Source organism: Anabrus simplex, chromosome 9 (genome assembly GCF_040414725.1).
Source record: "Anabrus simplex isolate iqAnaSimp1 chromosome 9, ASM4041472v1, whole genome shotgun sequence".
NCBI classification, from domain to species: Eukaryota; Metazoa; Arthropoda; class Insecta; order Orthoptera; family Tettigoniidae; genus Anabrus; species Anabrus simplex.
Window position 1 is genome coordinate 1,504,526 of NC_090273.1, and position 15,558 is coordinate 1,520,083.

Genomic DNA, 15,558 nt, shown 5'->3' on the forward strand with positions numbered 1-15,558 from the left:
TAGGTCTGCACGTTGTCAAGATTTTCCTTTCTGTTATTTAAAATTTGTCACTAGTGAAATTTTTGAAGGTAGTGTGATTTAGCTAAGCCATTCAGTTAATTTTTCTGCTTGTTTACTTTTGTTCGATTTTACCGATATTAAAAATTTCTTGCATTACGGGTTCGTGTCTTCTAAATTTATGTACTCAATTTGTAGAAGTATGGGATTCTGTAGACTGAGTACGGTTCTAAATTTGTAGCTGTGCTGTATCTGTCCTACGATTTTTGTATATAATTGTGCCTTTGCTAGGCATATGTGTGTGTACTGAGGCTTAGGATTAAGGTACTGAAAGGCCGTTCCTCTTCTAGGAGTACGATATTGGCCCTAAGAGTCTCAGTGTCGTGTGATAAGTTCAAGGGTACTTGAGGTCATGTTCTGATGTTCTGTCCTTTTATTTTGTGGGTACTTCTTGATGTGTCATCGCACGGGTGTTTTATGTGTGTATGTGTACTGTGTTTGTATGTCATGTGATGAGAGTCAGCATTGAGGTCGTCCGTGCCTTTTACCATTCGTTGGTTTGCTGATTCAGGGATCGTCCCACTTGTTTTGGTAGTTTGATGTTGTCTGTGTGTATGTCGAAGGACAGATAAGCTTGGTAGTCTTGTGTGTCGTGCGGTTATCTGGTAATCTCTGGTATGAAGGTTGTACTTGTACCTTTTTATTTCTTATATTAGTGAGTTGGATGTCTGAATGTGCACTCTTGCACCGCTTTTGTTTTTCACATTTGAGTTCCTGTTGATAAAGTAATGATTTTCATTTGGTATTCCTGGCTTTATTGCGCCTTCATTTGATTGGTGTGACACGTAATACGTAATGTGAGTTTATCTATGTAAAAATTTCATGAGTACATGACATGGTAATAAATAGTGACTTACTATTCAATTCATTGAAAGTGGTTGCAAGCTAACGTAATTAATTATTTCTCGGTTTTGAGTTCCCTTGTAACATTCTAAATTCTTCCGTTTATTTGTTTCGTTTTGTTCCTTAATGTTGGGTGATTAAGAATGCACACGGTAACTTAATTTGGTAGTTATAAGGAATTAGTTGTAAGCAAATTTTAATTAATTGGTGCACACCATTTTTCGGGTTCTGTAGTTAATAATTTAGTTAAGTCACTTTAGTTGTAATGGGAAGGGTTATTTATAATCATGTTAGATATAATTTAATGTAATGTCTGTTGGGGTAATTTAGAAGTTTATTCATGATTAGTTAGGGATTTTATAATGTTTTTGGCACTAGGGTAAACTCTGGCAAATTTTCTTTTAGTTTTTTTTTTAATTTTCCTAAATTTTGAAATTCTGAAATAGCAACTGCCAGGAGGGCTGGGGTTTCCCAGAAACATGAGAGGGAATCTCCCTAAGGAGGCTTGTTATTGTTAATGAAAAAACACAAAAATCCCACCCTCGGAACTCAACTGTTAGTTCTTCGATAGTTCAGGCCAGTGGCCTCATTTCTTCAATTCCAAATTTCTGCTGCGTATGTTTATGTTCCAGTTACTGCTATGCCACTGACCTTTCAACCTGGGATATCTATTTGGAGTCTGCAACGCACCTATTGGCCACTAATGTCTGAAGGTGGAATGGAAAGGTGTTTAATGGTGGCAGTAGTCTGTGCTGTGCCACCTACCTTCACCCGTTATGGACCTGTTCACTAAGTTGGGTGGGCTGTGCTGAGGCTGTAAGTGAGCAATGGCTGGACTGCAATAGGGATGGAGACGTTGGCAACGGCCACGGTCAGCGACTTCGTTTGATAGCGATACCAACGCTCTACTTGTTTTTGCCTGTAAGGACGTTCCTGAAGAGAACGAAGATAAAAAGGCGTTGTGGTGCAATTTGTGGTGTTGAAAGAATCTTCAAATCTCCATTAAGCATCCCATTTTGAGTTCATTTAAATTTTGTTATTTTTGGTAAATTTTTTTTTTTTGTCGAGCTGGGCTCGACTTTGGGAGGAGGAGAATGTCACCGGTCGGTGGGACGGAGAATTGGAACTACAGTGTGTTTAGAAATATAAATTTTAAAGTTTTTGTGTGGCTTATCTGAAGGATTTCATTTTTGTTTGTAATATTTTGAGAAATGAAGAAATAAGAACTCTGGACTCTGCTGGAATGTTTTTTTTATGTAACTGAAATATGTTTGTAATTTTTTTTTAAATATGGAAACATCACGATAATATGGAACTGTAAATGAACATGGCAAGATACGAGAATTGTTTTCGAAGTGATTTTTTTTTGTATGTAAATTTTATGTAATTTGTAATTTAAATTAATGTCAGCAAGGGTGTAACTTGTCCAAAGGTTGATTTGATGTTTGTAATGTGATTTAAAAATGTAAAAGGTTATTTAAATTGAGTCACCCTGTACCACACGTGTGGTTTCCAATGATGAAATTTTGGTGTTGTAATCGTAATGTTCCAGAACTTGTGCAATTGCTAACGATGTTAAAATGACCATTTATGGTCACGAGATTTCCTATTGGCAAAAAGGTCCAGGAATCTAGGGTAAGTTTGATCTTATTGGCTAATTGTAATCAGGCCATTTCCGGCCTTGTGGCCGGCTTCGTAAAATGATGCGTGAGCTCGGCGTCAATTTCCATCCGACCGCCCAAGCGAGCGTTCGCGCTCGAGGGCTACTACCCTCGGGAACTCCATCTTTCCGCGGTAAGTGTTATTTCAGTGTTTTTGCAATGTTATTCTCAATGTTTTCTGGTTTCGTTTCATTTAGTTTAATTCCTTTTGTGTTTCATTATTTCCTTGCTTAATATCATTTTAAAAGTTTAATTTAATGTGTCCGAGTTTACCCTAGGTTCCAACTGCCGTAGTTTCAATTCTTTCATCCATTAAATACTTTCGGTTTAAACTATACCTTTAATGTAGCATCACCTTCTTTGTTAAATCAAATTTTATGTTAAGTTACTTAAGTATGTCTTGTTTCCGTGTCGTGGAATTGTATTTTGTAAAACTTTCTTGTCATTTTTAATATAGTTGAGCTAGAGGGTGTTTCTTGTAAATCTTTTCTCCCCCATAACGTCATACGTTCCCATGGACCTCATAGATAGGGCTTCCCAGCACGTTCCACTATCCTGTCTTAGTTGTCATTTTTAGGCCTGTAAGTGTTCCCTGTATTTGGGTTATATGAATTCTCCGCCACTGCGTCATTTTCCTATCTCATTATCATTATTATTTTTCTATATTATTATTATTATTATTATTATTTATGTGTAACTGTAGTTGTCCCGAAACTAACGGTTACAGACACTTTGTTTCATTCAGGAGTTGGTTTCCCACTTGAGCATGAGCCTTCTGTTCCCCATCTTTGTCATCCATACCTGCCTCATTTTGTCATGCCTTCTCGTGAATACCGGGCAACTAACCTCTCTGCGTCTCTGCCAAACAAGGGATCTCGAGTTCCAGAATCCGAACTGCTCTTCAATTATCTCGTAGACACATTGGTAACTTATCCGAAGGAAGATTTTCAATGCGGTGCACATCAGGCTGATTACACTGGTATTTGCATTCTCTTGCGTTATGTGTCTTTGGCAAGCTCACAAATATTGACTGCAACCAGCCAGCAAGGAGTTCTACAGTCTCGTAAATCTTGTTGAAGAGCATTGGCAATCATTTTCTTCCTTGTTCACCCAGAATTTTAAGCAATTCTGGTGGAAATTTGTCTGGTCCTGGAGCTTTTGCAGGTTTCATCCTCTTTACCACCGTCATTGCAATCGATGAACCTGTCGCAGTTTCTTCTTATTCTATGTCTTTCCTGTTTTTCATTGAATAGTTCTTGTATATTCTCCATCCATCGCTCCATGTTTATTTCTTCATTTAGGATCAGGATGTTAGGTAGTACAGTTATCCAGTCTGTCTATACCCAACCACCTCATGAATTTTCTTGTGTAGATGGAACATACCATGGTGTCTATCTAGGTCCTTAATTTCGGCATGTCGGGCCTCGATCCATGTGGCTTTGGCCTTCCCAATGCCTCAACTCCAATCTCAGTTTTTATGATGACCCTTCATCAGCATTCATCATCCACAGTTTCTTTTTAAGTGAACTGTGATGTTGGAGCGTGGTAGTCCTGTACAGTATCTGTGCTTCGGCATCCAGTCTGTTGCCCTCTGTATTTCTTTCAGTCATAGGCATATAGTGGCACAAAGATGGTTGAGGTCGGATGAGCGTCTTAATGGCATTCACTGCATTCTGGAACGTTTTCCCGAATATGGAATAACCTATCTGATTCTTAACTATTCTGTGTGAGATGTCCACTGTAGAGGCACCTCTTTGGCAATTTAAAGGTGTTCATGATCGTCAGATCATGCTTGACACAAAACTGAACAATCCTCTCTCCTAATCGAAACAGACTTTCAACGTATTAGGTCGTGTTACGTACATGTAGTACGTGTTGAAGAGATGTTAAGTACAGAACAAAAATGGTCAGATGGACACCAGTGGGATTCGAACCCACACCTTCCCGATTTTGCGTCGGTTGCTCTACCACTGGTGTCCGGCTGGCCATTTTTGTTCTGTACTTAACATCTCTTCAACACATACTACATGTACGTAACACGACCTAATACGTTGAAAGTCTGTTTCGATTATAATGCGGTCGTGAAAATTCAATATTCAATCCTCTCTCCTTATTCATTCCAATTTCCCAACCCGAAACTTCCAACTACTTTGTCATCTTTTCCTTTTGTCACGGCACCTGCAACATAACTTGCACTTCACAACTAGGGACAAATTTATGAATCTGATCTGAATTGGAAAACAAACATAACTCAATTTTGTATTTTCTTCCGACATTCCTAATGGATTCATTCTACTTTAACTGAGCAACAGTCAAATTCCACAAGCGATGTATTACAAACCACAAGCCTAAGAAAGTGAAACTTTTGTGACGTAATGTTAATTTGACGATGTATAACAACTAAGACTATTTTAACATTAATATATTTCTCTACAGTACAATGTTTGGCGAAGATGATCAAAACCAGTCCCAACTTAATGTAGCTCTTATATTAATAACGTATTGAATAGGTGTTTAAAGCCCATAGAGCACACACATCCTGAGCATGGCTGATCGAATCACAAATGTAACTGCGGCTAGAGCTTACAGAGGCATTAGAAATGTGTTGAAGCATGTGAACAAATGGACTGCATACGGAAGTGTGAACTGTTGGGATAAGTTAGTTTATGTGGCGCCGGCACAGATAGGTCTTTTGGCGACGATGGGAGTGTAAAGAGCAAGGAGTGGGAAGGAGGTGGTGCAGCCCAGCATTTTCCTGCTGTGAAAATGGGAAACCATCTTCAGGGCTGCTCGAACCCACTATCTTCTGAGCGCAAGTTCAACTGTTGTGATTGTTACGATCAATATTTCTCAATTAGTGAGCTGTATAGAGTCAATTCATTTGAAAAAGCAGTCCTACTCACAGATTCACTAGCTGCCATACACGTAGTATCCTGAAATACCAAACCCCATTCATCAAGAATTCATGCCATTAAACATCTACTAAGAAGCAGAAGCATCACTTTACAACAGATCCCTGCAACAAACTGGCAGCTAAACTAGTACCAAACTTCTGGAGATAATCACAAATAAAATGGACGAAGGAAACTTACTACAATGAAGAAATGGCTAGGAAAGAAGCAGAGGACACGACTGCTTAGCTGCACATCTAGCTATCATCAGCAAAATGACTGGATCACACCAACAAGCCCTATACTGTTCCCTAATACTCTTGTCTAGAGATATCAATTTTGTATTGGAGTTACTTCACAATAAAGCCATAGGTTACAACAACATTGCCATATTGTTGTAATGTCATATTAGAGACGAGAATTATAGGCACTAAAAACAGTTAAAATAGGCAGGCATACAGGCACTTAAATTAGCCAAAATAGGCATGTAAATAGGCACTAACATGTAAAATAAGCAACAAAAGAGGCATGAAAAAATTACTTATAATTTAATAACACACTCAATTACTACAAAAGTAATTTACAAGCAAAGTTTCAATGTATTCCAGTAACAACCTTGTTCTCCTTTCATGCATAATGTTTTTGTACTGAGAGACAGATCTCCTAACACCACATGAAGTGAATGGACAAAACTTCAATGAAGTCACTTCATCTGATTTTATTTCGCTGACAGCGGCTGCCTTCCCAGAGGTTTGGTCAAAACTTCTCCTGACTTCTTCCACAATCCTAAATGACTCCACCAGGGGCATGACACTCTTGTCCAACGTGGTGATTGCTCCCGGCATCATGCTGAAATGTGAAGATGCTCTGGTTTATGCAGGGGCATATTAGCTCCTAACATGGCAGGGCATAGGTCTGGTTGCTGCCCAAAGTGGACTGTTAGAAAGGCTGCGTTGATACAGATTTCTGTACTCGTATCAGATGCATCGTAGTATTTCTGAGTTGATCTTTGTGGTATTTTTCTCACATTTGATCTGAAAAATAATAAAATTGACAAAAATTACATTGTCCCTATATCTTGAATTTCTACAGTTGGGATAATTGACAATAATGCTTAGTATATAATTACTGTATCATGCATTTGTTTCATAAAAATACTATTAGAGATGATGTTTCTAGAAGTACACAACTTTAAAGTAGGAACAAGGGAATTAGTAATTTACATGGAAATATGTCCTCAAGGATTTTCAGTTATAATTTGGCAGTATCATATCGAGTTCACCAGGTGAAAAATATAATAAAAGAGACGTGAAACGATACGGAGTAGCATAGAGGAGAGATCCGTCCTTTATGCTTGCCAACGAGCCACCAAGCTGGCCCTAGCAGTATTCTTAGTTATATAGAAGAATGAAAACGGAGGCACTATAAATCTCAGATTTGTGAACATTTTATTTGTTTCAATTCGCCAGCTTTGGTCAGCCGCATCAGCTGTCATGAAGAGTATTTTCTTTTGTCTGCAATAGATCCAGCATCGTGTAAGCCCACAAGGCCGCCACCCTCGCTGAAAATTTAAAACTGCGTAATTTGAAATTCTCGTGACATGTGCGCGTAACCTTATTTTTGTCGCAATTTAGCAAGACTCTAGAGGGGATGCTAAAGGCTTGTTAACCTGGGAGCTTACGCCCCTCAGACTCTCTCTGCTTCCACACCCCCCCCCCCCAAGCATAACGGTTACTAACCGGACCTCACCAATCCAGACCAACGGTCTTTTCGCTGGCTTGGTCTTTTAAAGATAGTCTTGGCAACCTTGTAAAACACGCTGTGGCATCGTCCTAGCCGGGCTACATTGGATCTGGAAGCTGTGTTTCACGAAGGCTTGACGGAAGTGTAACAGAATTCACGATTTTTAAAGGGAGTTTTAAAAATAGCATTTCAGTTGTAAATCTCTATTTTCACAGGAAATGAATCACAGTTCAAAATACCGATTTAATTTTAATCCATTCTGTGACAAGAGAACTCCTCGTTCAGTAATTGAATGATTATTTGCATTTTAGCAATATAAATTATTGAAAGTTCACAATTAATACAGCATTGCAACAAAATAACTTGCCTTTGTATGCTACAATGAAATGCGATCATAGGTCTCAATCACAATAAAGGTAAAAGGAACAAACAAGCTTACCTCCTTATAGCAAGCTTGACAGACTACCCTTCCATCCTTTGTGAAATTGGGATCCCCTGTGATCCACTGCTTCAGCCAGTAGGACCTCGACGATTTTTCTTTGGGCATTGCCGCAAACACACTTCTTCTTATTCTTCTACTTCATAATAAATCACAACACGTTCTGAACATACAGCGTACGCGTACAACAGTTCGCATCGAAAGGGAGGTACAGGGCATATGGGTTGTGCAACATAGTTCGACGTTGACTGGTTCTCGCATATATCTCACGATGTTGAAGGGGTTGAAGGCTTCAAGGTCAAATTGTTCCTTGTTTCTCCTGATGGATATTTCCCTAGAACAATTTCTGGTGACTTCTGAGAATTCCCATTTTTGATCGTGGGGTAAACAGATATTGAGGAAAGAGAAGATAAATCTGTTGAGCACACTAGCTACAATATAATGTACTGGAAGAAAATCAGCTGTTTTAAAGTACAGTCAAAAGGCATCAAATAGGCAATTACAGTATACTCCAAATAGGTATAAACCCCGGAGATAGGCATTTATAGGCACAATAATAGCAACGAAATATAGCTAAAAAGAACCTAAAATGGGTTTATATATCAAAAGCCCACGTTTCTGAACACAGGAATAAAATAGGCAAATAGGCAAATCCCTGTCTCTAGTCAAAATATTTTAGTTTTACCAGGTTTCAAATGGATTAACATTAAATATTTTCTGAGATAAATAGTGTTTTGCTTCTTTTTGCTGGTGACTGTAGTTTTGAAGTTTATAACTGAACCAGCTCCCTCTGTGGACAAGTGGTAGGGTGTCGTATGATGCTGACATGTAAAACATCTCTTACCCGGCAAAATATAATAATAATAATAATAATAATAATAATAATAATAATGATGATGATGATATGATGATGATGATGATAATAATAATAATAATTGTACCGGGCGGTACACCTCCACGCTGCTAATTTAAAATGTGCGCCAATTGAAACTCCTCTGCTGGAGGAAGTCTGAACTTTATTGACGGTATTAATTTTCAAATTTCTCAGAAGATGTCACTACATGGAAAATTTGGAGTTTTTGAACTGTGTCATTTTCGACGTATTTTTGTTTTGCTTGTAGAAAGAAGTGTGAACTTTCTCTTCTAGAGGACACTACTGAAGATCAACAATAGTGCACCCTAGTGCGGAGTGAAAGAACTGTTTTTTTTGGAGAAATTTTTATTTCAAAAGTTTGTTTCTTGTTAAATTTCTTTCTGTTATTGTTTAAGTTGGCTGTATACCCCTCTCTTTCCCCTTGTTTTGTATTTAGCCAATCCCGAATTTCTTTTATTAATTTCTGACCAATCGGATGTATCTTCCCCCAACTTGAATATGTTGCTGTATCCTACCCAATAAAGTTTTTGTGGGAGGGTGTTCTCATTCCCCTAACGCCTCGAACCGTCCGCGAGAGGATATAAACTGCTGATTTTAGGGTCTCCGGGCCACTTCTGTTCGATCTTTCAGTGTGTAAAGTACATAGCAGGGGGCGGGAAGCGCCTCTTTCTTCGGCGACAGTCAACACCCAGGTAATGGCCGACTAATTACTTCTTTTCTTGCTTGCTCAGCAGTTTAACTCTCGGGGCGGGTCCGAAGTTTTTCCATTATGTAACCTTCCTTAAAATGTAAAGAAACTTGTATTTATTCTATCTTTTAAACTACATATTGGGATAGAGAGTGCTTAACCCTCTCGAGCTCCCACTCATATTGTTTTGAGGTGAACTTATATTTTTCTCAACCTATTCTTCTTCGACTTAATGTAAATTGTTTCCTTCTTAAGTCACCTCTTTAGTATGGGATTAGCCCTTGTATTAACGGCCTAGTGCCAAGTAGGTTTTAAACAAAGCGTATTAGGAGCGCAAGTTCGCCTCCTCTCAATTGTTATTTTAGAGGTCAAGTAATTAATCTTTTCTCACTTAATAGACCTCAGTAGGTTGGGTATTTTACCCCTGTGTCTATGTCCAGAGAGGACAACTTGAAGGTGGAGTTTGGTGTGGCCTTTGAGAGGCTTAAAGTTGAGAGCGAGTGGCTCTTTTTCGAAAATTGAGTGTTGTATGCCTCGAGGAGGCTTTTCGGTGTAAATTGGAGCAAGTGCTCCTGAGCATGAATGGGGTTTTCTGCCCCTCTGTTAATTCTTATTTTGAAGTAAGGTTGGGCTGATTGCCCAAGCATTGTGAAGTCGGGGCGCGAAGCCCAAATCCTGTAAATATTGTACCTACCTTTTGACTTGCTACTCTGTACCTGCCATGCTTGTTATTTCTTTTGAAAAGAAAATATAACCTTGTTAGATTTTAAATTAATTTTATTTTCGTAGCTTGAGACCTGTTCACCAACCCGCACCTTCTTTCACCTCTACCTACCACCAAAACACGGTAACAATAATAATAATAATAGTAATAATAATAATAATAATAATAATAATATTAATAATAATAAAAATAAAAATATAAAAACAGAGAAATTCTGGGTTCATTTGGAAAATGAAATATCCAAAATTCCGAAAATGAACACCATATTACTATTAGGTGACTTCAATGCACAAATAGGTAGAGAAAAGAAATTTAGAAATGCAGTAGGACATTACCCAGCCCACAGAAGAACAAATACAAATGGTATTAGGCTAATCAGTTTGTGTCAAAGCTATCACCTGAAACTAATGTCAACCTTCTTTAGAAAACTCCCCAGAAAAGCTAAAACATGGATATCTCAAAAACCCAATGTTAGGAGAATTTCAGTTAGATCATGTGGCTGTTTCAAAAAAAGTACAAAAGAAATTATGAATGTGAAAGTAGTAAGGAATGGTGAATTTGATTCTGACCATTATCTCTCTAAAATTAAAGCCAAACTCCTACCTAATAAAGAACAAAGAAAGCCACAGAGGTTAATAAAATATAATGTAAACAGACTTACTATAACAAAAGAATCAATTAAAAACTACCAAGACGAAATTAAAGTGGTTAAACAAGGCAACTGGCAAGAAATATCCAAAGCAATTAATTATGCAGCACAGAAAACATTTGGGTCAATAAAAAATAAAAGGAAAATATGGTGGAATGAAATATGTGAAGAAGCTTTAGCAGAGAGGGCTAAAACATGGAAAAAATGGAAATGCTCAAAGAAAATTGAAGATTTTGATCAGTTTAAACAACAAAGGAAGGAAACAGCAAGGATAATCAGAAGTACTAAATGAGCCTTTCAAAAGGAGAAACTTATAGAAATGGACAAAAACTTTATAAAAAATAACACCCGTGACTTTTATCAGACTTTTAAGAATGAATTAAAGGGGTACCAAACTACAAATGTTAGTTTCAAGGATGAAAACGGCAGAATTGGACTAAGCAATACTGAAAATTGTGAGACATTAGCAAGATATTTTGATCAAATTTTGAACTGTCCTGAACCAAGTCATAAATTAGAATTTCAAGATATTGATGAAAATTTGGAAGAAGACATACCACCAACTATAAAAGAAATTGAAGAAGTAATTAAAACCCTCAAAAAACAACAAAGCTAGCGGAGAAGATTCTATTACAGCAGAACTTTTGAAGTGGTCCTTGCCAAATATAGCAAATGAGCTACAATTACACTTTGAAGAAATCTGGAAAACTGAAAAAATTCCTGCGGAATGGAAAGTAGCCTTGATACATCCACTCCACAAAAATGTAATAAACAGGATGTTGATAACTACAGAGGAATATCTTTATTAGCAGTGGCATATAAAATATTATCCAAGATTTTATTAAACAGAGTAGAAACAACACTAGACAATCATTTAGGTGAATATCAAGGTGGTTTCAGGAAAGGAAGATCATGCTCAGAACAAATATTTAATCTTAATTCAATAATTCGCCACAGGTTACTTAATTCAAAGGACATTGTAGTCATGTTTGTAGATTTCAAAAAAGGCTTTTGATTCTGTTGACAGAGAAACTATATATAAAATAATTCGAGAATTTGGCATAAAGTCTAAACTGGCAAATCTAATCCGTGAAACACTTTCAGACACAGTCTCTAAAGTGAAATTTCTGGGAGAGATATCACAGCCTTTCAAAGTAAAAAATGGTGTACGACAAGGCGACGGACTATCCCCAATTCTTTTTAATTGTGTCCTAGAGAAAATAGTGAGAATTTGGAACGAAAAACTTATTGAACTCAACATTTCACCGATAAGGTTAGGAAGAGGAAACAAAAGGATTGAAATAAATTGTCTTGCATTTGCAGATGACTTTGCAATACTTTCTGAAAATGTGACATCTGCTATAACCCAAGTAAATGTCTTGGAAAGAATCGCCAGCAGAACTGGCTTAAGAATTTCTGCAGAAAAAACAAAACTTTTAACAAATATTTGGGATGCACCAAAATTTCTGAAAACAGATATTGGCCAAATAGAGAGGGTAAACAAATTCAAATATCTAGGGGAAATAATCCAAGAAAATGGTTTAGAAAAATCTGCAGTAGAGGAGAGGGTACATAAAATGGAGAGAGCTTATGGTGTCACCAAAGATATCTACAATAAAAGATGCCTATCCAAAAATGCAAAAATAAGGCATTACAACACAGTAGTGAAGCCAGAATGCCTATATGAAGCGAATGTCTGGCATTAAACTATAATTTAAATAAACTAAAAATACTAGAAAGGCAAATCATGAGGAAAATATTAGGCCCACAAAACACAGCAGAAGGTTGGAAATTACGAAGTAATGCTGAAATATATCAAAAAATAGAAAATATATCAGATGTAATGAGGAAAAGGAGACTTATGTTTTTTGGACATTTATATCGAATGCAAGATAGTAGATTAACCAGTAAGATTTTCAGATATTTGTGGGGTAAGAAATCAACGACAAGCTGGGTCAATGAAGTAAGAAAGGATTTAGAAAAAAACAATATAACAACAGAAGAAATAAATAATAGAGAAGGCTTTCGGGAAAAAGTATTGAAAATAGAAGGATTCCAAGGTGTGAAAGTAAAAAAGACTGGTTCAAAGTGGTCTGAAGACAGAAAGAAGAAACACAGTGAACAGATGAAAGCGTACTGGAAGAAAAGGAAAGAACAAAGAAGAAGGAATTGAAATTGGCACGTGGTCCTCTGGTGGCCCATTCGAAATAATAATAATAATAATAATAATAATAATAATAATAATAATAATAATAATAATAATGATAATAATAATAATAATAATAATAATAATAATAATAAAGAAAATGGTAGTCACTTTCCAAACCACCCGCAACATATACAACTAAAAGTGCTTTTCCCTAAACACAAAAGTTTGTCACTACAACACTGTCTTCAAACCAGCATCGCTGTATGCATTTGAATGCCTTATCCTGTCTGAGAAATGTTTGCTTGCGGATTTAGAGAGGAAAGAAAGAAAGATCCTACACACCATACTTGGTCCAAATTACAAAAATGGTATCTACATTAGAAAATCCAGGCAAGAAATATACTCTAAGATAGAGAAGATCACGGACACAATGCGCAAAAGCAAAGTTTGCTTCTACTGTCATATGCGACAGATGATCGATGGATGAAACGTATCTTCAGTATATTTGACTCAAAACCAAAAATGGCAATGCCATGGTATGTTAATGTCAAGAAAGATCTTAAAGAACTGGCCTACAAGCAGAAGATGCACAAGACCGAAATCTTTTCAGAGCAGCCATCAAGACTTTTGGGACTTTCCGGGATGAAAAATAGGCAACTGGTGCTAAATGGACAGAAGAACGTCGTGCTGAACACAGTGAGCTAATGAAGATGATGTGGATCAAGCGAAAAATGATCAACTGCCAGAATGTAAAGTGAGGCTTATCGTGGTCCCTAGTTGGCCAATTAGCGAAGTTGAATGAAATGAATAATAATAATAATAATAATAATAATAATAATAATAATAATTACAGTGGTGAAATGAAACGCCCAAGTATATGCAGAGGCCGATCCACAAAAAAGAGAACAAGCAAGTACTTACACAGGTGGCGTTCCAAATCCATGATGGCTCAGCAGGTCTTTGGCTTTTTTCACAAGGCCTGATTCTTTGATGCTATAGAACTGGAGAGAGGCTCCCAGGGTGTGGGCCACGTAGCGTAAGGTGCGGCACACCACTTTCTTCTTGTCCGGATCAAAGTCCTAACCAAGAACATAAAGAACGTGTACATTCAAAACTGTTTTACCACCTTTGGCTGCATTTTCACTTTTGGGAATAGAAAGAAGTGTGGTGTACGTTCCCTCCTCTTCCTCTTTCCATCTCCAGGTCTCTTCATACTCTCTTTGGATCCGTTCTCTTCAAGTGACCAAACCATCTCTGATTGATGCTAGTTCAATCAATCAGTCACTACTGATCTGCATTTAGAACAGTCGCCCAGGTAGCAGATTCCCTATCTGTTGTTTTCCTAGCCTTTTATTAAATGATCGCAAAGAAATTGGAAATTTATTGAACATTTTCCTTGGTAAGTTATTCCAATCCCTAACGCCCCTTCCTATAAACAAATATTTGCCCAAATTTGTCCCCTTGAATTCCAATTTTATCTTCATATTGTGATCTTTCCTACTTTTAAAGACGTCACTCAAACTTACTCCTCTACTGATGTCGTTCCACCATTTCAATCCTGATGCTGCTAGAGTCGCACAAAGTGGTTCCATTTGGACGTCTTTTTGGATAATTTTCTCTTGTTTTCTGAAGCACTGACCTCAAGCCTGGAGTTTGCTCTTATCTCTTGGTAGAAAGTGGGCCCTCTTCCTGACTTGGTGGTAAAAGCGGGCTGTTTTCAGAACTGTCTTGGTGATTTCAGCTGAGCTTCGGCTATCTTCAGTGACGGTGCTGCTTCTTCTGTTGTCTATACGTTCTCTTTGCCGACTCACTTTCACTGCTATTGTTTATGTAGGGCCATCATCTGCAAGAGAAAAGGCCTGAAAACATTTCTGGAATTCAGTTGCTTCACCCTTCATCCATTACAGTGATGAATAACAATGGTGACACTGCCTTACTTGTAGCAAACCAATCTGAATATCCGTTCGTATTTCGACACAGTTCTGTTAAAGTTTCCTGATAAGATATTCTGGCACTTTTAGACATTCCCAGATCTTCTCTTTAGGCAAGCTGTTATAAGTCTTTTCTATATCCAAGGAAACAAAGAAGACACCTCTTCCTTTCTCCATAATCATCCAACAGCAAAGATGAGGTCTGACCCCTGAATCCATACTGTTCTTCTTCAACCAGCTTTAATCCATGAGACAGGAGTGTTGCCTGCATTCCTTTTTGAAGGGGGAACTTCAATGCCTTTTATCCAATCTTCTGGAAACTTTTCTTCATTCCAGTTGGTATTCGTGACTCAGTTCATCCTCACCAGGTGACTCTTCCATCTCCATTTGGTCCTGAGCAAAATATTTCCTCATCTCTTTTTGTATGTCTTCCTTTTTTCATACAATAGTTCCCTCATTGGTTTCCATAGTTTTCACGGAAACATAAATGTTTCTTCTGTTATTCTCAATTCTATGCAAAAGCTTCTTGTTATTTTTGCTAGTGAAAGCCATCCAACACTTTTCTTTCTCCAATTTTATGAATCTCTTAAGATTAAGTTTCAGTTCTCTCAGTCCGGTCCAGGGGGTTTCCTGTAGTGTTTACAACTGCTCCACTGGGCAGCTGCATTGTCAGGTCGTTCCTTTCATAGACATTTCAAAACTGTTTAAATAATCATTTGTATCATTTAAGTGGACATGGGATGTCACCATAACCCATTAAAATACAAAACTACTCAAATGTTGCATATTTTTATTTTGTGTATGGCATGCACTGACATAAAAAATAAGCCATGGGTGTATGATCACTGACTTTCCACTCACAAGATACTACGCTTAGAAAATTGCATGCAAGGTTTTGAAGGCTAAGCA

At 37.5% G+C, this 15,558-nt stretch overlaps 1 protein-coding gene across 1 annotated transcript in view; it reads right to left on the reverse strand.

Annotated features, from left to right (window-relative positions):
• The window catches only part of LOC136880973 (cytoplasmic dynein 2 light intermediate chain 1), a 212,900-nt gene that overhangs the window by 62,204 nt on the left and 135,138 nt on the right, over positions 1-15,558 (reverse strand). Inside the window, exon 6 of the mRNA XM_068229209.1 lies at positions 13,640-13,797. Coding sequence (XP_068085310.1) covers positions 13,640-13,797 — 158 coding nt within the window. The remainder of the gene's footprint in view (positions 1-13,639; positions 13,798-15,558) is intronic.